Consider the following 21,906-nt stretch of genomic DNA (forward strand, 5'->3'; position numbering starts at 1 on the left):
TCAAGATGTAAGCTCGTGTTTCCGGAGCTCTGGTATTGGCTCTGCTTTACACTTCTTCATATCACAATTAATATCTGAACTGCTGAGCTCCTGCTCCTGCAGCTTGCTGCTGCACGAACATGCTGGTGAATTTACCTGTGGTGCATTTACCTGTGGTGCACTGGTAGCTACTAGAAAGGCGTTGGTTCTTCCCGGATGGTCATAGTCGTGCATGGCAGCAGCTACATACAGGGCCATGAGCTCCAGGCCAGGTATAAGGCCAGCCAGGGAGCCATAGCCGTCCTCCAGCACAGAGTTCATCTTAGACACCAGGAAGCCTGTGGCACCAGGTGTAATGCCATTCTCTGCGTCTAGGGGCAATAAAGAGAACAAAGTTCACGCCCCAGTCACTGATAGTACTCTTTACTCAAATGCTGCCATTTCATTAGAGTGTTTAAGGTGTTTATTCAGTAAGAAATATCAAGCATGTTGTCTCATTTCTCCTACTCGACATTATCTAGCTCTTCTCTTTTATAATTATTTCTGAGGGCATTTTATGACTTTATTAGATACCGATAATATTGAGGGATGACAAGAAGAGGGAACGTTCTTGCATGTTAACCATTATCTGCATTAAAAGTCCTCACCAGTGTGTATCCCATTCTCAGTCAGCAGGGTGGGCAGGCCTGGCACAGGCTGAGTGGTGAGGAACCAAACAGCATGTAGCACATCAGTGGCATGGATCCGGTTGTGATCTGGATAGAATAAGATTATTTGTATGTTGGAAAAGAGATGACATTTATTAATAGCAGTCAGCTTCATCTTAAATTTGAGGTACTGGTATTGCAAAAGCTCTCAGTTAAACAACTCTACAGTGCATTAAATATAGTTGTCCCCCTGAAAAGTATGAAAAATGGTTAAAACAAGCATTAATATTTCATTTTAAATGTACAGTACTTCTGTCCCATGGTGTCATTTAAATTCCTTGCTGTAAAAACATTTTAAGACTTCATGTAATCGTCAACTACATCTTTAGTTTTAATGTGAAATTACATGATCATCTTCCGATACCAAACACAAACAGGAAACCTGATATTCCTGCCAACTGTGAACAAGGAGAGCTTGCCTTATATTACCGAAGCAGAAAGTAGGCCTGTTAGTGGTGCTTCATTACTATGACAATGCAATACATCCCTCTTGTGGCAGATAAAGGTAATGCTGGATATAAATAATTCACTGGTACTATTGAATAAACATGGAGATCTTCTACTCACAAGGGATGACCCTGTATCCGTTCTCCAAAGCATGGAAGTAGTTCATGAACTCTTGTACGGGAATTCTAAAGGTCTCAAACAGACCTGTGTCCTCAAAGAGCTTATAGGAAACCTGGGACATAACACAAGGAACACACACTGTGAGTCGTATCTCATCTTTGTGGAGGTTCAGGGGTCTATTCCAGAAAGCAGGTCTAACCTTGAACTCTGAGTTAAAGAACCCTGAGATGGAAAACTCTGTATTTCTGATCAGTTCAACCAACTCTGAGTATGTTCAGTCAGAGTTAAGCTCGTGTGCAGTGAATGAAAAATGCCACAATGAATGGAGCTCTCATACTACAGTTCACCATGGCAACAGGTAATAAGAAGCAGAGCCTCCATTTAATGTGGTGGATGTACAGATATTAACGCATGTATATGGAAATTGTGCTCATTTATCTTAAAAAAAAAAAACAGCCAGAGGAGAGAGAGATGTCAATAAGTTAAAACAATAAAGTTTTATATTCAGTGTTGTCCATTAATTCACTATTTAGGTCCTAGCCAACATAAGATCTTAAATTAAATTGTTCGGCTTTAATCTAATGGGGACAAAACACTGGGCAGCAGATGATTTTAATGATTTTACACACACCTTAAGGTGCAGCCTAGACACATCATCAGTGATGTAACCTGTGGTCATCGGGTGTTTCGAGTCTTTCAACATCATACACCCTCGCTCAGGCGATCCAGCCAGGGTAAATCAGACCCCAGGCTGTGTTTCTTATGTAGCCAGTGTGATCCACGGATCACCCCTTTTTGATCCACAGCCATCTTGATGCCCTCTCAGCAGCATCAGTGATGTTCCTTATGGCTCTCTTGCTGTGCAGTCCTCTGATCCCCAGCAACTTGAGGGCCCTGTAGAGGGACTGGCTGGCAAATCCTCTGCAGCTGACCTCGATGGGGTAGCATCAAGACTTCCATCCATTGCTTTGGCATTCACCAGCGAGCTTGTCAAACTTGGCTTTCTTCCTCTCAAACGCCTCTCCCATCTGGGCTTCCCAGGGCACGATCAATTCTAGCAGGACCACCAGCCTTGATGATTCTGACACGAGAACCATATCAGGCCTGAGCGTGGTCACAGCTATGGTGTCTGGGAATTTGAGCTGTCTCCCCAGGTCAACCTTTAGCTGCCCAAAGTCCTTCTGACGGGTTTGTGCGCTGTTGTAGCTTCTCTTCGGCTTTAACAAAAGCAATGGAGTGCTTCGCTGGTTGTTGCTGCCTACTGAGAGAGATCCCTGCGCTGATGGCCTCTGCCATAACCCTCAGCACCTGGTTGCGGCGCCAATAATGTGCTTTTGGGCAACAGCTTAATATGTGTTCAGGGGACCTCTATTGGATCAACAAATACATCTAAGACTTGGAGACATGATTGTAAGCACACAATCATATCTAGTAATAATGTGTTTGGTGAAATCAAATAGCATGTCTGGCTCTGTTAGAGGAAGGAGACACAGAGAAAACCTGCCAGCGAGCAGGTTTGGCTCACAGTCAATTACCATGGTAACAAACCCAGAGTTCAAGTGACCTCTCTTTCTGAAACAAACAAACTCAAAGTTTTCACTTGACCCACTTTCTGGAATACACCCCAGATGTATAGTTGGGTCAAGTCACTTGTCATTCCACAGCACACTTTTTGTTATAGTAAGGTCAAGAATCCACAAGTCAACACAAATTGTTTTTGGAGCCGACATTTTGGTCAACGCTACATGTGTCACTGATCTGTGCTTTCATTTTCTAGTGTTGTTTTTGATGTTGTTGTTGTTGCAGGCTTAAAATGGAAATTCACTCTTACTACCACCTGCATTGACAGCTAATGTCCCTACCACATTAAGCTGCTAATTGAGAAAATGAAAAATTGATTTGTATTGATATGTCTTCATCAAATAGATGTCATGAGTTTTAACACTGCCCCACTAATTAGTGTCTACCTGACTGAGGATGGAGCCTGTCTTGCCATCGGTCTTCTCCACTAGCCTGAAAATGGGAAAGTTCCAGTTGTTGAGTTGACTCATCAGAGGCTCCAGCGCTGATGTCATCACAGGCTCCACAGCCGAGATTGGCTTGTCCTGTCAGGTGAAGGTAGGGGTACAGAAAGATACTTGTAAATTCAGTGAAATAACTTGATGGTCAACAAATTGGCAAATTTAAGTCATTTTACAATCCACTCTGTATATATTCACTATCGGACTGCACCACTGCTTTGTTTCCAGCCTTTACACCTCCTGAGGTCTCCAACTGGTGTAAAGGCTTTTCTTTCTGGTTGTGCGACCTCAGAATCGAATCTCTGCTTTTTGCAGATGATGTGGTTCTGTTGGCTTCATCATACCGTGACCTCTAGCAGGCAATGGAGCAGTTTGCAGCCAAGTGTGAAGCGGTTGGTATGAGAGTCAGCAGCTCCAAATTTGAGGCCACAGTTCTCTGCCGGAAAATGGTGGAATGCCCCCTCCGGGTTGGGAGAGAGTTACTGCCTCAAGCGAGAGAGTTCAAGTATCTCGGGGTCTTGTTCACAAGTGAGGGTAGAATAGAACGTGAGATGGATTGTCAGTTTGGTGCAGCGTCCGCAGTGATGCGGGTGCTGCGCCGGACTGTCGTGGTGAAGAGAGAGCTGAGCCGGAAGGCAAAGATTTCGATTTACTGGTCCATCTACGTCCCGACCCTCACCTATGGTCATGAGCTCTGGGTAATGACTGAATACAAGTGGCCCAAATGAGTTTCCTCAGAGGGGTAACTGGGCTCAGTCTTAGAGATAGGGTAAGCAGCTTGGACATCTAGAGGGAGCTCGGAGTAGAGCTGCTGCTCCTTTGTGTCGAAAGGGGTCAGTTGAGGTGGTACGGACATCTGATCAGGGTGCCTTCTGGGCACATCCTGTTGGAAGTGTTCTGGGGACGTCCCACTGGTGGGGGACCCCAGGGCAGACCCAGAACACGCTGGAGTGATAACATATTTTGTCTGGCCTGGAAACACCTTGGGGTCCCTCAGGAGGAGCTTGAAAGCGTTGCTGGGGAGAGGGATGTCTGGAATGCTTTGCTCGGCCTGCTGCCCCTGCGACCCAGCTTCGGATAAGGAGTTGAAAATGGATGGATGGATGGATGGATGGAAAGCCTTTACAAAAAATGTATGTTGTTTATTGAGCTGTATGTTTACCCAATGACAGCAAATGGTTAAATCATTGTAACCTATTTAAAATAAATGATAAATCTTCTATATTTCTTACTGTCTTTGGAGGGATTTTAAGCAAATTAAAGCACATAAAACATAACAGACATCTTTTCTCGTTACTAAATGAAGCCCCTCTGATTGCCTACCTCTGGTGATGGCAGGAGTGGTTGAAGAACGATGCCCTCCGCCAGATACTCCCTGCAACCTTCCCTTGCTTCAGGCTTTTTGTTTCCCTCTCCCTCCTCTTCATTCTGTGCAAAGTCGCTGCTGTCACTGTGGTTGGTCTCGTAGGTGCTGTCGTAGGTGCTGTCATAGTCTGAAGAAATTACAGCACGCTCATCTGGGGACAAATTACACATGTTAGACATGTACAATTTAGTGTTACCATGAAGGCAGGTGTGGAGGAGGAACAGTGGGCTGTAGGCTGTACTTTGCTGTTTACCTGGATGGGGTATTCTGTCCATTTTGTCGACAGATTCTACCCCGTGGTTTAGTCGATTGTTGAATGGCCTGCCACAGCTGATGGAGAGACAGCAGAGAAACACTGACACATTCAGAGGATAAATACTGGTCCATCCTGATCATTCTCCCTCATCTGATAATTGAAACACTTCCTGTCCTCCCAACATAGACTAATGATATAACTCAATTCCCTGATCTTCACACAAATGGACAGTCATACCCACAAAAAGACACAGATGCTTGTGAAACCTCATTATAATATCTGTGAATTTGAACTTTCTATATTAATAATTAAAATGTAATAGGAGCATAACTGTTACCTGCCGCAGAGTGAAGGAGGCCGCCAGTGAGGGGTGGTGGAGCTCGGGGCGCTCTGGCTGTGAGTTAAGGCTCTGTGGTGGCTCTTGGGAGCCACAGAGCCAGGGGTCCGCTCCGTCAGGGGCCCAGCCGGCTCAGGAAGCTGCACTGAACATGTCTTGATGGTAGGGCTGGAGACAGGCGTGCCCTGGATGGGAGGAGATGGGCACGGAGAGCCCAGAGGTGATACGTTGGAGGGGGGGAAACCTGGAGAAAAAAAATAGACTTTAATGTTTCAGTTATGTACTTTACTCTTGATACTAGTATTTACCTATCTTTATCGAAGTCATTTATTTTTGAATTAAGTTTTTATTGTTTTTTCTGTTTTTAAGTCACATCAATTTCAGAGCTAATTTTATTTACATCCACAACTACAAAATCCTAAATTTGACAACGAACTGTGAGCAGTGAAAAGTGAAGCTAAAAAGGGAATTTTTGTTTTGTAAAAATTATTTCCAGTTCAAAAAAATTCTACAAAGCAATTCAATTTGTACTCAGCGTGTCAAGTAGCTTTGTACATACAGACGTACCTGGTCTTCCCAGTGGTTTGCTGTAGAGGTGGTTGGAGGTGACGGTGGCAGCACAGGACATGGAGCGACTCTTTGAGATGGTCATCATCACTGAATGGTTCCACGACTCACTGATTTAATTTAAGAGAAAAATCAGGAAAATTATTTACTGTAACCCTAACATTTCTTTGTGACCTCTGTTACCATTCAAAGTTAATGTGAGTGAGAATGACCTTTCTGTGGTGTGTTTGATGCTGGCTGAGCGGTCTCGGCGTACAGGGCCTGGCTCGATGGTGGGCAGCCCCGTAGCTGACGTGGTTGTGGTCCAAGTTGATGAGATTCTCCTAAGCAATCCTGGGGGCAGACTCCGTCTTAGACGCTGCAATGCAAATAAACAAACGCATATTTACACACTCACAGAGGCATCGAGGTACGACAGCATTAATGTCCTCGTGCACTGGACAGATTCTCAGAATTGAGGCTGTTTTCAATTAAAGCTACCAACAGTAGCATCTTATTGGAAACTACAAAGATATGGCCTTGCCTGTGTGTTTGTATGAAAAGTATATGTTCTGATACATGGAACTAATAATGAGCATATTCTTTGCATGTCAACACTTTTACCTAAACACTTCAATATACACTTACTGGCCACTTTATTAGGTACACCTTGCTAGTACCAGGTTGGACCCCTTTTGCCTTCAGTACTACCTTAATTCTTCATAGCATAGATTCAACAAGGTGCTGGAAACATTCCTCAGACATTTTGGTCCATATTGACATGATAGCATCACACAGTTGCTGCAGATTTGTCAGCTGCACATCCATGATGTGAATCTCCTGTTCCACCACATCCCAAAGGTGCTCTATTGGATTGAGATCTGGTGACTGTGGAGGCCATTGGAGTACAGTGAACTCATTGTCATGTTCAAGAAACCAGTTTGAGATGATTTGAGCTTTGTGACATGGTGCGTTATCCTGCTGGAAGTAGCCATCAGAAGATGGGTACACTGTGGTCATAAAGGGATGGACACGGTCAGCAACAATACTCAGGTAGGCTGTGGTGTTTAAACCATGCTCAGTTGGTACTAAGGGGCCCAAAGTGTGCCAAGAAAATATCCCCCACACCATTACACCACCACCACCAGCCTCTTCCCCATTCTGATGCTCGGTTTGAACTTCAGCAGGACATCTTACCTAAATGCACTGAGTTGATTCCACGTGATTGGCTTATTAACTTTTTCCGTTAAAAGGCAGTTGAACAGGTGTACCTAATAAAGTGGCTGGTGAGTGTATATGTTACTCCTTAAGCCTGGAAAGTGAGTTAATATGGCAAAATTTTGCATTAACAATTCATACTTCTTCATATCAGCCCCTCCAGGATGTTGCAATGTTGAGTTTGTAACCGTTAACACAAATTCAACCAATCCCTGTGAATTTTGAGCAACTTTTGACTTATCACCACAACTTTAATGTCTCACATAATGCCCCATGAGCTTCACAAATAACCATGACAGAGACTGTTACATCCAGATGTATTGCACGCATTAAAAGAATCAAGGTAAGTTTAAACATACATAGTAAGTGGTCACGTTAGTGGTATAAATCATCATGTCTATCACGTAAGCCTTTGATTTTTAATAAATTATGAACAAGAGGTAACTCTTTTTTTGCAATTTTTCATCTGGTCTTGCAATTTCATTGTAAAAAAAAAAAAAATTAACAAAAAAACAAACAACAACACCTAAATATATTTCAACACACATCACAATTTTTTAGTCAATCCCCAAAAGAAGCCTGCGAAATCCTTGAGGTACTGACTTATAAATGCCAGGCACGGCTGACAAAAAGCTTGGCTCATATTTATTATATGACCATAAAAGAGCACACAGTTCACACGACTCAAAACAAAACTGGAATCTGGAAAAGAAAGGAAAACACAGGACCACATAAATAATACAGCTCTATTTAGAAGTATAAGTGATGTTTCAGCCTCAGGTACATGTTTTACCCAATAAACTGAACTATATTTTCACACACAGAGAAACAGAGAACTGTTGTGCTTCCCTTTTAATCCCAAAAACTGAATATGTCAAACTTGAAGGATGACATTTTTGTTTTTTTTCAGCACTTGGGAGGCAGAATAGTGAGTGGAAAGGAGTCATGCTTGTTTCGCCCTGTGGTGTCAGTCTATCCAGTGCTGTACATTGTGTTGTAAAGCCATGAGCTAAACTCAGATGTTTGTAAGTTTGTGCATCTCTCTCTCTTTTTCACACACACACACACACACACACACACACGCGCACACACACACACACACACACACACACACACACACACACACAGTAGAGGGCAGCAAAGGATCAAATTTCACATAGTATCGAAGAAAATCATGTCCATCCCTCTTTGTCTGTTTACTTCATCGGCAGATACACACTGAGACGCATCACTGCCATCCAAACACACACACACACACACACACACACACACACACACTGTGCTCTGTGGCATACTTCCCTCCAACAGTGAAGGCAAGCTAATCAAAGGCATCTAATAGTGTGTGAAAGAACGACAGAGGAGGAGGAGAGTGAGATAAAGGGCATTTGCTGGTAATCAATCACTGTGAACATCATGTCTGCTTTCACTGTTGTGAATATTATTACTGTTCATTAATGAAGCCTTAAGTGCTGATCTGAAACATCTGCACTACATTATTATGCAATAATGTTTCTGATAATAATGTAAGCAGACATGTTGGCTGTGATGGATTCCTGCATGTTATCTTGGATGTTTTACACAAAGTCTCTTCACTACTTTATTTCCCTGCTGTAGACAAATAAATATAATCCACTATGGTGTGCTGTAGAAAATATGTGGCTGTATTATAAAGAAAAATCTGTGCATCAGAATTGTGGCTCAATGTTCAGGAGCTGCTATAAACTTGACAAATAGCCAGCACTGCTGGAGTTACACCATGGGAAAAGACGAGCGAAAGCCAAATGGTTCCCCAGCTTTTAACAAGAAATGAAACAAAGCGCTTTGCTGTCCCAAAATAACAAATGCACCTCAGTCATCAACATTTCTTATTACCTTTATGTAACCGCTATTTCTGTCCTTAGTTCAGAGCCATACAGCAGGGCATCACGAGTGAGCTGAATCACCAACTTCAACCCACTGCTTCACGCAGACTCACAAATCCCCGATGAGCTAAAATGAGGCAGCATCTCATTGAGTTTCACTACATGGGTCGAGCATTTGAGTGCACTCAGGCAGCGTTAAAGCTGCTTGTCACTTTCCTGGTAGGCTATCCTGCATTGCATCACACGCTTTATTTAGTTTCCTTGCCGCCTTAAGTGCCCGCATACATTTTGAAGCACTGGCCTTGTAAAACATTAAAAAGCCCTCTTGAAGCCTGTGCGTCATTGTTAGCTACATTAGAGCCCCACACCACCCCAGCAGTGAGGGAGGAAACAGGGGTGACGACAGTGTGAGTGTGTGTGTGTGTGTGTGTATTGACATGTACTGCAGCATACAACAATTTTTCTTTAACATATTTACTTCCTGATGGAAAACATGATTTAAGTTTTAAGGGAAACTCCACCAGTTTGACACATCAAGGTCTTGTGGAGTGCTTCTCCACAAATATGTAACAAACAAAAGCTGCAAGAAATCCTTTTGAGGCTCCAGAGGGAGCTGAGTAAATCTGATAAATTTGGGTGAGGGGTAAGCGTAGAGGCTGTTCATATCACATAATGCACCTGAATTTCTGACAGCACTGTGAGCACTGGTGGTGCATTGTGGGTAATGTAGGCACCAGGTTTTGCCAAAGATGAAGAATGCTTGTAATGAAAAGGACAATATCACATGTTCTGCTGTGTTGATTTATGAGTAATCACTTCATTCTGTTAGAATGAAGTGATTACTCATCATGACCCACGCTGCAAGTATTAAAGTGAGTTGTACGCAGTTCAACCAAAATGCAATCTCTAGAGGTCGGGGAGGTGAAAATATGTTTTATATTTCACAAGACGAAAAAGCAAAAATTTAAGTTTCTAATCTTCTCTAATCATTTGGGGGTCCGACCCTCAGGTTTGGGACCATCGCTAAATGATTAGGACTGTCATGATTTCTATTCTAAATCAAAAATAAATGGAAATGAGCTTTCGATTCTGACTTTCAGAATCAAAAGTGAACAGGCAATTTTCCCATTTTTTTCCCTCTATACATCCACTGACATGTGCGCATCCTAGGAAGACAACAACAACAAGGCTTCAAACTGCTAACCTGCAGCTGCACTTTTCGAGACACCATGGCCAACGTCTGAGCCAGAGATGGAGAAAAAACAGAACTGGAAACTCCTCCTACTTCACTGAAGTCAGTGGTGTGGTGTTCCCTGGGAGTTAAGTTAACAATGAACACGTCGTTGACAGAAAAACTACAGTTTTTAGGTTATATTACACCATCCACTGGTACCATAGGCCACCTCAGGCAAAAACAGGATCTGATGGCGTTTTACAAGTGAGGAAACTGTAGCTGTTGGACAGATATAGCATAAAAGGGAGAGAGAGAGTGGGGATGACATGCAGCAAAGGGCTGTGAGTTGGAAGCCGACCAGTGGCCGCTGCAGCAAGGACAAGGCCTTTGTATATGGTGCGCCTGCTCAACCAAGCGAGCTAGTGGGTGCCCAAATATTGTTTGTGACCTTAAAATCAAAAGCCCGGTCAAGTCGTGGTTCAAGAATCGTGACACCTCTTCTAATGACCCATGTGTTGATATATCTATCTGTATTCAGGTTTGTTATTCAGGTTAAAGTGGGAAGAAGCAGCGGGTCTGTTGGGCAGCTGAGTGAAGTGGAGCCTGAGGAGGAAGCACCGGTTCGCCCCGGTTTCACTACAGGCAGATTCACTCGCTACAGGGGCGAGGAAATAAAACCTGAACAGCCAATCAGAGTGATCTCTCTCACTGACAAGCTCCACCGCCAATTCAACATGCTCAGTCGGCCGAAAAGCCGCCGACGGTGCGGGACACACCGCAAAAACTAGGGCGACAGACGCTCACCGACGGCCCGACTTTGACCGACGGCCAACTGTCGGCTTGGTGTGTCAGGGCCTTTAGTTATTGCAGTCCCGCATTGTTGACATTAGTCAGCCCTTGTCACCTGCTGTTTGGCTGATTCAGCTTGTTGAATCGCCATCAGAACCAGCAGAGATTGAATGAAATCACTGACGGGCAGTTCAGCTCAGTTCTTGCAGGTGAAGAGAAACGGGAGTAAGGAAAGCAAAGAAACGGCTAAAGTCAAGAGAGAGTGAGTTTAAAACCAACTTGTTACAGTAGGTAAGATTATTTTTTTTAGCAATTGAGCACTTCACAGTTAGTAATTGTTTGCTAGTGAAAAGTAAATATTCTTTGTTCTTTCAATATCAGGTTGTGTTGTTAATGTGCTAACTGGCTAAGTAGCATCTTGAATTCGACCTTTCGGTTTTGCGGTTTCCCTTTCTGAATGACGAACATGGGCGTAGAGCGTATGTGCTAGTTGACCATTGGCTGTAGGCTTTGCGGTGTTCATGTGCAACGTTTCGGCTGGGACACAGGCAACGTGAGGCAACACAACAGTCAATGTCTGGTTCTTTAATCAGCCCTGTGCAACAGACTGTAGATGTGATGGAACACAATTACTGTCATTTGAAGTCCTTTTGGGCAGCAAATCAATGCTTTCATTTTTTTTGGCTTTTACCTTTAATCAATAGGACAGTATGAGGTGTAAAGGGGGACAGAGAGAGGGGATGACATGCAGCAGAGGGCCGCAGGCTGGAATCGAACCCTCGACCGCTGCGACAAGGACATTGCCTTTATACATGGGACGCCCACTGTCCCCACTGAGGTACTGGGCGCCCCGAATCAATGCTTTCTATTAGCTGCTGAGTGAACTTATGTGATTTGAAAATGTGGTTCAGCCATGGGATATCAGCTCATACACCTAACCACAGACACAAGAATGAACTAAAACACATTTTTTAAAGAAGACAGACATTTACCTTTGGAATGGCCAGTCTCTCCGCTTTTTCCGGCCCGTCCTCGGAGTCAGAGTAGGTGTGTGTGTCTGCAGGGACACGAGGCCGGTGGAGCGGCTGGAGGCTGATCTGGGTGCTGAGGAGGTTGCTGACGGCCTTCAGAGAGCTGCAGGTGTTAGGGGGCAGCGAGGGGTCTGCCAGCAGGTCTGAGATCAGACCGTGTGCCTCACCCATCACCGCGATGTCCACTACCACGCTGGTGCCCGAAGACTGGAGAAGAGGAGATAGAGACGGAGATAAGAATTCTTTGTTCATCTTTTCTGGTGTAATGCAATGATGATGCGGTGAACAAACGTCACAACAGACTGACGTACGCAGCTTCTTTATCTCTGTACCTGAAAGAGAAAGAGCATATGTTTGTGTGTAGTGGAGACGGCACATGTGCATTGTGTGTGTATATGTGTGTGAGCATCTGTCTTTATGCTAAATTAAACATTTCACAGTCCCAGGAGGAACTGACTATGACATCCTGTCTGTTGGTGTATCAACAGCTCCGTCAGGTGATGTGAGAGTAGGTTGAACATATGAATGATAGAAAGGAGTAATGACAGTGTTAAACATGTCGACGCCAGAAAAACATCATTAGCAGTCATTCTGCAATATTCTTATAAAGAAAAACACACCCGTCTCCCATGCCACCCACTCCTGCTCACACGTAGCTGCCACTGATTCATCATATTGACTGGAAGGCCCAAAGGATCGTCTATGTCAAAGGTCAGCCATGTTAGGCTTCAGTGATGGATTCCACTGTTAATGTCAACATGTGCTAATCAGCTCCTCTTTAGCTTATAATCAATTTACACACACTCTGAAATGCACGTACCCACACACACCTACACAGACATTTAAAGTTTATATACGTGTAGAGTGTATATAATTGCATGCATGCAACATTTAGCATGTGATATTAGCAAAGTCAATCCATATGAATGCGGAGAAAGCTAAAGAAACGTGACTATGTTTACATGCAAACATAATATTTGACTATTGCCAAAAAGAGAGGTTGCTGGCTATTCCAAATTAGGCACGTTTTTGGATATGCGTAGCGTAAATATGGCAACATCAACCTTTTCAAGAAAGCGATTAAAGGAATGAAAGAAAAAGGCTTTGCTGTCACAATGTCAAACAAGCCCGCCACTGGTGGAAAACTATGAAAAAAATCATATCTTAATGCATTACCAGCAAAATGGCAAGTGGTTCCTGCCATTCCACTTTTCCATACTTTAACGTGATAAACGACATGTTAGCGCACGTTAATCGAAATATACTCAACTGCATGCAAATGGGAATATTAGTGGAATACTCATTTTCATTAGCCATGTACACAGCTTCATAGGAATGTTGTCTTTTTGGGAATATGGGTAAAAAACAGAATATTTTGTTCATGTAAATGTAGGCAGAGTACATGAAAAAGAAGGCGTTGCTACACTGTAGACTTTGAATGTAATTTACATATCTTGCAACTATACAACAATGGAAAACAGATGTGTTTACTAGAGTACAGATAATTTTTTTGAAGTCTAAAATTTGTGTAAAAATAGGATCTGCACACTTGGATCAATGCAAGTATATCAAGATACTTGCATTGATCCAAGTGTGCAGATCCTATTTTTACACAAGTTTACAAATGGTTTTCTGGCACCTTGGCATACTCTAGTCGTGAGTGCGGTGATTTGTTCCTTGAAGTCTAAAATTTAAAATCTGAAAATCAATAATAATATATGGACAGTATTTCCAGAAGCATAAAACATTAAAACAATATGACATGTTTATGTGCCATGGTTATTGCAACTTTAAGTCACAAAGAGGCACAGCCCGAACAGTTGTGTAGGGCTGGACACAGCAGACTACACACTTAATGACTAGAAAAGCCATGACTAGAAAGGTGTGTTGATATGCATCCCCTCAGAACCTTGCCAGAACACAAGTACTTGTGTGTAATCTGTGAATAAAATAAAGAAAAACACCAAATTTGGTTAAATAGAAGAGAAAGAGGAAGCCAGGACTGCACTGCAGAGGGAATTGGCAGTGAGTGAACTTTGGAAGAGTCAGCTGAGCTGCAGCTCTCCACTGAACCCTGGATGAACCGTGTTATAAAACAATACTGTCAAACTCATGGCAGATCACACCGTTTTACTGTTTACTTGCCTCCTGTTTTTTCTAAAGTATTATTTCTCCCACTCATGCCTGTGATGTTGACACTTCTAGTTTGAATCCTTAAAACTTTGTGTACTTTTAAAATAATCTTAATGGGAATGACTGGCAGCTACTGAACCAGAAAGCTAATGCTTGACACGTTTGAGTCCTTAAAGGAATTCCTCACTCCCCAAATGACCATTTGTATATCAAATACTGGCACAGTGTTATTTTGAATTTGTGAAGACAGCTTGTTTTTCTCACATGCCTCCACAGTGAAAGAAGAATCCAACTGAGCTTTTCTGAGTGTTTTGATGTTGTGCTGTTGTTTAAAGGGGACCCTATGACTTCAATTCATCGAGCATGTTTTCGTTTCTTCGTTCACCATGAAGGCATGTGATTAAAATGACATTCTCTTAGAAAATTCAATGTAACAAAGGGGAAGTGAAGTATTCCTTTACACATCACACAGTGCCTAATTCATAATATACTAGTGACTGGCAACGCCTGTCTTTAGCCAAACGCTCGATTTTGCCTGTTTGTCAATATAAGTGCTAATACAACACCCAAGTCCTGGTACCACTATGGAAACTTTTTTCTGAAATGGACTTTGAGACATAACAACACATTTTTTTCTGCAAAACTCTTTTCTCCTTTAAGAAACAAAGAAAAAATATTGTCAAATGTTACATGCTGTTTCAACACAAACAGCTGTACAAGAGCTTTGCCTTAGTAAAATAGTCCTAAATTTTGATTTACATTTGAACAACTGGTATGTTTGTTCACTGCTAAAGTTTCAGGTTGACTCTTACTTGGAGGAACATGCCATGATCTTTTGGACCAGTGCTGTTCAGTGTTAATTTCGTTGAAGAAAACTACAACAAACATTTTTCATAAACGACCTTTTATCCATGATGAAAGCGAGATGGTGATGAGCTAAAAATACATCTTGATAATAAAAATTAAGACAAATCTATGCTTCAGTTTTATTGACAAGAAGAGACGTGATGAAAGTGTTCGCGGTTGACTATCGGACATTGAATGCTGAGAATGGCCGTGCTTGTAATTATCTTAAAATACCGCATGAGCAACAGGCTGGTAAACTCCAGCAAATAGTCTGCACCAGGATGTTTTGCTAGCCAGCAAAAACACTCACACCAGAACAGCATCAGCCGTTGGTGTGAGTTGTGAGCTGTAGATAATCAGCTGTGTGTCTGACTGTGGATGGTGGAGCTGTTTAATGGATATGTGGAGTTTGTTAAATGTAGTGGTGGCAGGAAGAAAAGAAGCATGTGGAAGAAGAAAACCCGGCTCATGTATTGGCCAGGACCGAAAACAGAAATCCATCCCCTTCAGCCGGCCACCACAAAAACAATGGAGCAACACCAAATTTATGCGGTCTTGGGGTTTCTGTTTTTACTTTGGTGTTCAAACCTAATTGTTTTTTTACAAGAAGAGCAGCAGCAGGCGAGGCAGCGAGCTATCCAGCATGTTGCTCTGTACATGAGACAAATGCAGCAGTACCGAAAAAGACGGCGGAGAGTGAGAGACTACGACGTGCTGCTGTGGTTACGCAGACGCCGAGCGAGGTATTGCAAGGATTTAAAAGTTTTCAGATTACAAATATGTCCGTACATCATACGTAAGAGAGAATTAATCACTTTTCTCATAAATAAGGTGCACTGCGCTCTACGTCACTTCCTGTCTTTGGTTCACTTCCTCTCTTTGGTTCGCTGGATAGTCCGTTGCATTTCCCACTGTACGCAAACCGCACCAGGGTTCACTTGCAAGTGAACCGAGACCCCCAGTTTTCAAGCGGACCAGGGTTCGCTCGTTTGGTCCGCACCAGAGTTTGAATGAGCATTCACACCACTCCAAATGAACCAAACTATCCGTGGAAGCGGACCAGGGTTCGTTTAAAACGGACCAAATAGCGCCAGTGTGAATGTGTCCTCAAACTAATAAGCATTTTCTCTCAAGACTAAGACTAAATCTAAAATAACTGTAAAATGAACACTGGTGCTCATATGTGTGTGTGTAAAGCATTTCGATAGCAAGGATAAATTTGGTTATCATGAACATAGTGGAGGAAGGGTATGTTAAACAATAGTTATTCCCAACAGCTCATACGCTATTCAGTATTAAAAAAATCACTTGTAAAAAAAAAACACGATGTAGCCTAATGATTACAGCCGCTGCAGTTGCGGCTGAACTTTGTACAAACACTGTCTATGTAGTTTGTATTTTGCCCATCATTAATTTGATAACAATCCGTGTTGTATAATGTATGTATCGCTACCGCTGACACCTTGATGAAGGCAAATCACAACCAACAATAAAAAGCTGTTAAAGTAAAATAAAAAGTGAAATGGAAATGAATGGAGAGCTCATGGAGCAGGTGATTCAAGGTATTCAAACAGACTCCTGCTTTCCTCCTGCATCCTCCTCTCCGCCTTTGTGCAAACACAAGATGAGCTCACATGATCACTCCATCAGCCCTCATTCTCCCATCTGCCTGCCCCCTGAGGCTGCTAGGCTTGGCGACTGGCAGCAACCTCTGCTTTTGCCACTCTGCTTGTATCTGTGCCGAACTTTTTCACTCCAGTTTCATTTAGTCGTTTCTCATATACTGACCCTGGGAGTTTACTTATTTTGCTCTATTTAACTCACACTGTCTCTTTTCTCTATCTCACGTACCAATATTTGTCTGGTAGAGCTCCGTCTTAGGTAGATAAAGATGCGCAAGTGGAGTAAAGGGAGGGGGAGCATAAAAGGCAACAACAGCAGCACCCCCTCCCTCTGTATTTAAACACAGTGACAGATGATGCTCATAATTTGCTTCCTTAAACAGATTGTATTAGCTCTTCAAACATGTCAGAGCTCGGGGCTGCGATGTGATAAGTAAATGCATCAAGCACATAGGAAGATAGTTTCCTGGAAGAGTGTGTGTCTGTATGCGTGCATGTGCGAGTGTGTGCATGTGTCACCTCAACCTGAACAAAACCCATTAGACCACTCCAGAGCTTTATGACATCCTGCTATTGTGACATTCACCCATTACCTGGCAGTAATGGTCTCTGTTCGGCTAATGTCAGGGAGAGAGTCAGATAGGGGGGGCTTGAATGTGTGTGTGTGTGTGTGTGTATTGCAGCTAGTTCTATAGCTTATTTGTGGCCCCTTTCTCTGTTAGAATTCTTACAATTGAGTATTGAAAAAAACAAGTCCACAGTATACTGTATGTGTGCATTTGTAAGTCCATTCAGAGCAACATGCATAAGCATGTGAGCTGATGGAGTGCCACAGAGCGCCGCTCTGGTAGAGACACAGTGGAGAGGCAAGGCGAGGGAGAAGGTTATCGATTCCTCCCAGCATAAAGGCCCACAGGAGACAGCGGGCGGAGTGATGGTCAATGAGTAAATCAACAGTGGGCACACACACAAATGAGGGTACACACACACACACACACACACACACACACACACGCAAACATGCACGCATGTACCAGAATTGCCCCTTGGGACCACTCTGTCAGGCTTTCAGAGTAATACTGTACATGCTGAGCACAGAATGATGGGTCAAAGTCCCTCAACAAATGCAGTGCTCTGTAACAAAAGACAGTATTAAACCCAGGTCTATGATGATGAGCACAGATAAGTAAAATAAGATCTGTGTACATCAAGCTCCTAAGAATAGAACCACTGATTTAGATCGCTAGTCGAAGCCACATAACATCATCAATGTTAAAAGGTAAACCGATATCCGTCCAGAGTGGGGCTGGCCATTTAGATGGAAACATACAACATGTGGTCACACTTTACAGGTTTATATACATTACAACATGACCATGATATTGAGTCAATATGTGTGATACAGCAACAACAAAAAAAGCTTTATAACAGTTATTGCTAGATTATTCTATTGAATTGATTGCATTACATAAACCAAATGTTTGTATCCAAAAACTTGTGGGTAGAAGCCCCCACGTCACGCATAAAAATCAAACAGCACAGAGCAAATGCTGCCTGGATTGGTTAGTTTTTAACCACCTAAAAAAGCCCCACCGAAAAAAATCAACATGAGGTTAAGTGTACGCTATATTTGGAATATTTTCCCCACTTTACCTTGTCGTCAGAAAGACTTTTCTGACAGGAACTGAAGCTGCTATCTCAAAGCAACCAGACTCCGTTGACAAAAACAGAACAGGGGAGTTAGTCAATGACTGCCTCGATTGGTTAGTGTGTAAGGTACAGCACAGAAAATATTCCAGATATCACATACACTTATTTATATTTAAAGTACGGTGCAGAGGTTTGGGGCAACAATCACAAAAGTTCACTGCATTCACTTTATATTCTCCAAAAAAGAGCAATACGAATAATTCATAACGCTGAGTATTGGGATCACACCAACTCAGTCAAAGTTTATAAAATTTTCTGATCTTGTGTCAAACTGCTCCAATAATGTTTAAAGCAAGAAATAAGCGTCAACTGGTATTATATATATCATACATTTGGACTGGTTTATACTCATCACGGATTATTGGTCATTTATACTAAGAAAGATTTTTGTGAGATAGGTATTTGGTAATTACTATTGTACACATACACATGGGTTATTTTACTGTGACAAAGTTAAAAGGTAATAACAATGGTATATTTAGAAAAGTCTTCAGTATAGGTTTATCTTATGGGGTGCCGTTTGTAAAGTGTCTCACGCTGAAAATAACATCAACATTTTGCCACATTTAGCTTCAAACAATGTTTAAAAAAGTATTGTGAATTTTTTAACGTCACCTTTTACCACATTTACAGCAATATTTGTTAACTTAGAAATATATTAAATAGTTAAATCTAAATATTAAATGTGGCACCTAAATGTTAAATGTTGAATCTAAATCTAAATCTAAATGTTAAATGTTAAATCTAAATCTAAATCTAAATGTTAAATCTATTTATATTTATATTTAGCATTTAGATTTATCATTTATATTTATATTTATATTTAGCATTTAGATTTAACATTTATATTTATATTTAGCATTTAGATTTAACATTTAGATTTAGATTTAGATTTAATATTTAGATTTAACATTTAGATTTAGTATTTAGATTTAGATTTAATATTTAGAGTTAGATTTAGCATTTAGATTTAACATTTAGGTGCCATATTTAATATTTAGATTTAACTATTTAATATATTTCTAAGTTAACAAATATTGCTGTAAATGTGGTAAAAGGTGACGTTAAAAAATTCACAACACTTTTTTAAACATTGTTTGAAACTAAATGTGGCAAAATGTTGATGTTATTTTCAGCGTGAGCCACTTTACAAACGGCACCCCATATTATCTGTGTAAGGAAGCTGTCTGTTTCATTTCACTCAATGAGTTATGGAGAAGAGGGGAGATTTAATAAGTTTATACTTCCTCCCACTCCTTTTCAAATGTGTAAATCAAAGTAACTATACACTGACAACTGCTTTTCATTATTTGCAAATACTACTTTCTTTCTGTCTATCTGCTTGTTTGTATGTTCGTGTCTTTTTTTTCAATAACACTTGGACTAATACTTCTTTTTTAAAGTGGGTAAAGTGGTTAAACAACGTTTTGCTGCTGCCTCCATCCACAGCCGTACATTGCTTAGTTTCCGTGCCAGTAGATTTAGTTTAGCAAAGATAATAGCAAAGCAACACAGCACATGAACTAAGCCCAGCAGAAACGTCAGACAGGTCAGACCACCGTGTTTTGCTATATACATTTAAATGTTACAGTTACTTCTGAAAATGAAACAGAAATAAACAAGTTTGCCGATGACACGTCTCCACAGTTGATATCGATTGCTAGCTGTCTACCCGGAAGTGAATATTGTTGTTAGAGTGACGTCACCGTCATCAATCCAAATAAAGAAACTAACTGTGAAAGAAATTCTTTACCAATGCAAATCTCCTTAACATATCTTTTTATATTACAGTACCTTAAAATTCAACAATTTAAAAGGCAACCAAGTGCACGAATCTCAAATAAGGACATAAGGAAACCTGACTTATACCTTTTGTTGTCTTGACCTGAATTAGTGCTTATGTTCTTGTTTCATTACTGTTTGTTAGGGCTTTTGTATAGTACGTTGTGTTAACGTTAGGTGCTTTGCTTTTATGGTGATGTCACTGTCTCGCTACTTGTGCTTGTGTGCTGTTGTCCTTGCTTATGTGCTTTGCTTTGTGCTTTTGTGTGTCTGTTTGTGGCTAAGTGCTTTGGTCTATGTTGTGTTTTCTGTTGTACTTTTGTATAGTACGCTCTTAATGTTTTTGGTCATATGGTTATGTCATTGTTTTATTAATAGTGCTTATGTTTTTGCTCATATGCTTTGCTGTGGGCTTTTGTCTATGGTTATATGCCTGCTCTTTGCTTATGTGCCCTTCTGTGGACATGCCATCAGTCTGCTTTTATCTGTGCCTATGTCTTTTTCTTGTATACACATATACCTGCCAGGGACTGCAGATGAAAATTACCCTGTATGGCTAAATCTGGCACATTTACGTGACTTAAGTGATCATGTTCATTACTGTGCTCTGTTCCTTTCTAAATAAATTAACATAAACCTATCTGAAGACAGCCCATGCAATCAAAATGCTATGATTTGATTCCAGTCATAATGCCTGGACCCAACACATGGGACTATTTCCTTTGAGCGCAGATGTACGTCTACATTATTATCACGGGGATGTTCACTATCACCCCCCCCCCCCCCCCCCTTATTTTTCCTCAAGTTTCCTTTTCCCCCTCTTCTTCCTCCTTGTCTCTGCTATTTCCCACTGTTTCAGTTTTCCCTCTCTGCCCCATCCCCCAGCCCTCTCCTGAGAGAGAGTTAGGAGATATGTAGGCAGATCAGGCATAAAGGCAGATGGTGAGAGCAGAGAGAGGGAGATAAAGAGCGACAGAGGGAGAAAGCGAGTGATGGACGGAGAGAGAGAGAGGAGCCGGGTCCACAGGCAGGCCATGGGCAGTCAAGTGAAAAAGAGTACAGCTCACTCGAGCAGGCCAGCTGAGCTCCTCCACAGTCTCATCTACAACAACTGTAAATGCAGCACTACAGTGGGGAGCCGATGGTGCTACACCACCACCGATACAGAAAATATGTAGGAAGCCTTCACACCTCTCTCTGCTTTAAGAATTCATGCTGGGGCAGTAGTGGCCGACCAAGCAATGCCATAGGTCAAGTTTATGTTCTGGATACAGGAGGATGGTTGGAGAATAGCAAACAGTAGCAGGATTGTGAGGCTATGAATTGTTAAATTCATATGGCTACAATGATGTGTTTGAGGGAGCACAGGCTGTGTTGTATGAGCTTGTCAAGATGTATGAACACCAGAGACGTCATTTTGCAATTAATATTCCTTTCTCTCATATTAACAAGTGTGCCAAGGTGGTTTATAATATCTATAATAATAAATAATGATGCAATCTTTGAAGTCGAAGGTAATGAAACTACTACTCAACAGTTAGCACCCATCGAAGAACAAGAGTGACACTGAATCACCCAACAGTGTCTTCATCCTCCTGCTTAGGAGCACCAGTCTCTCACATGCGTAATTGACCTAAAAACTCAAGACGCTTAATTTAGACATTGCTTCAAGTTGTCCTATTTAAACCGTCTCATCATTACTGATTAAATGGCTTCCCTTTCCCACACACACAGACAAAGTGCATGCACATGAACGTGAAGAACATACAGCCAGACTGAATGGGAGAGACTCCAGTTAAACCAATACTGAACCTGTTTAGGAGGATGTGGATTGTCCTGATGGCGTCCCATAGTACTTGCTGAGTGCCTTCTCTGCATCATTCGTGTCCAGTTTGAAAACTCAATCCTGGTCTCGCTATCTAGATTCCTATATATGTGGCACAGCAGCTTTATGCTCTCT

At 41.8% G+C, this 21,906-nt stretch overlaps 1 protein-coding gene across 1 annotated transcript in view; it reads right to left on the bottom strand.

The window, feature by feature from the left end:
* LOC126409044 (cGMP-inhibited 3',5'-cyclic phosphodiesterase 3A-like) overlaps window positions 1-21,906 on the bottom strand; it is a 79,391-nt gene that overhangs the window by 14,697 nt on the left and 42,788 nt on the right. Inside the window, exons 3-12 of the mRNA XM_050074926.1 lie at window positions 11,815-12,060; window positions 6,013-6,158; window positions 5,801-5,910; window positions 5,234-5,477; window positions 4,894-4,970; window positions 4,598-4,791; window positions 3,221-3,358; window positions 1,254-1,365; window positions 627-734; window positions 151-350 (exon numbers count right to left, since the gene is read on the bottom strand). Of these exons, the coding sequence (XP_049930883.1) occupies window positions 151-350; window positions 627-734; window positions 1,254-1,365; window positions 3,221-3,358; window positions 4,598-4,791; window positions 4,894-4,970; window positions 5,234-5,477; window positions 5,801-5,910; window positions 6,013-6,158; window positions 11,815-12,060 (1,575 nt within the window). The remainder of the gene's footprint in view (window positions 1-150; window positions 351-626; window positions 735-1,253; window positions 1,366-3,220; window positions 3,359-4,597; window positions 4,792-4,893; window positions 4,971-5,233; window positions 5,478-5,800; window positions 5,911-6,012; window positions 6,159-11,814; window positions 12,061-21,906) is intronic.

The sequence above is a fragment of the Epinephelus moara genome, chromosome 2 (assembly GCF_006386435.1).
Source record: "Epinephelus moara isolate mb chromosome 2, YSFRI_EMoa_1.0, whole genome shotgun sequence".
Taxonomy (NCBI): Eukaryota; Metazoa; Chordata; class Actinopteri; order Perciformes; family Serranidae; genus Epinephelus; species Epinephelus moara.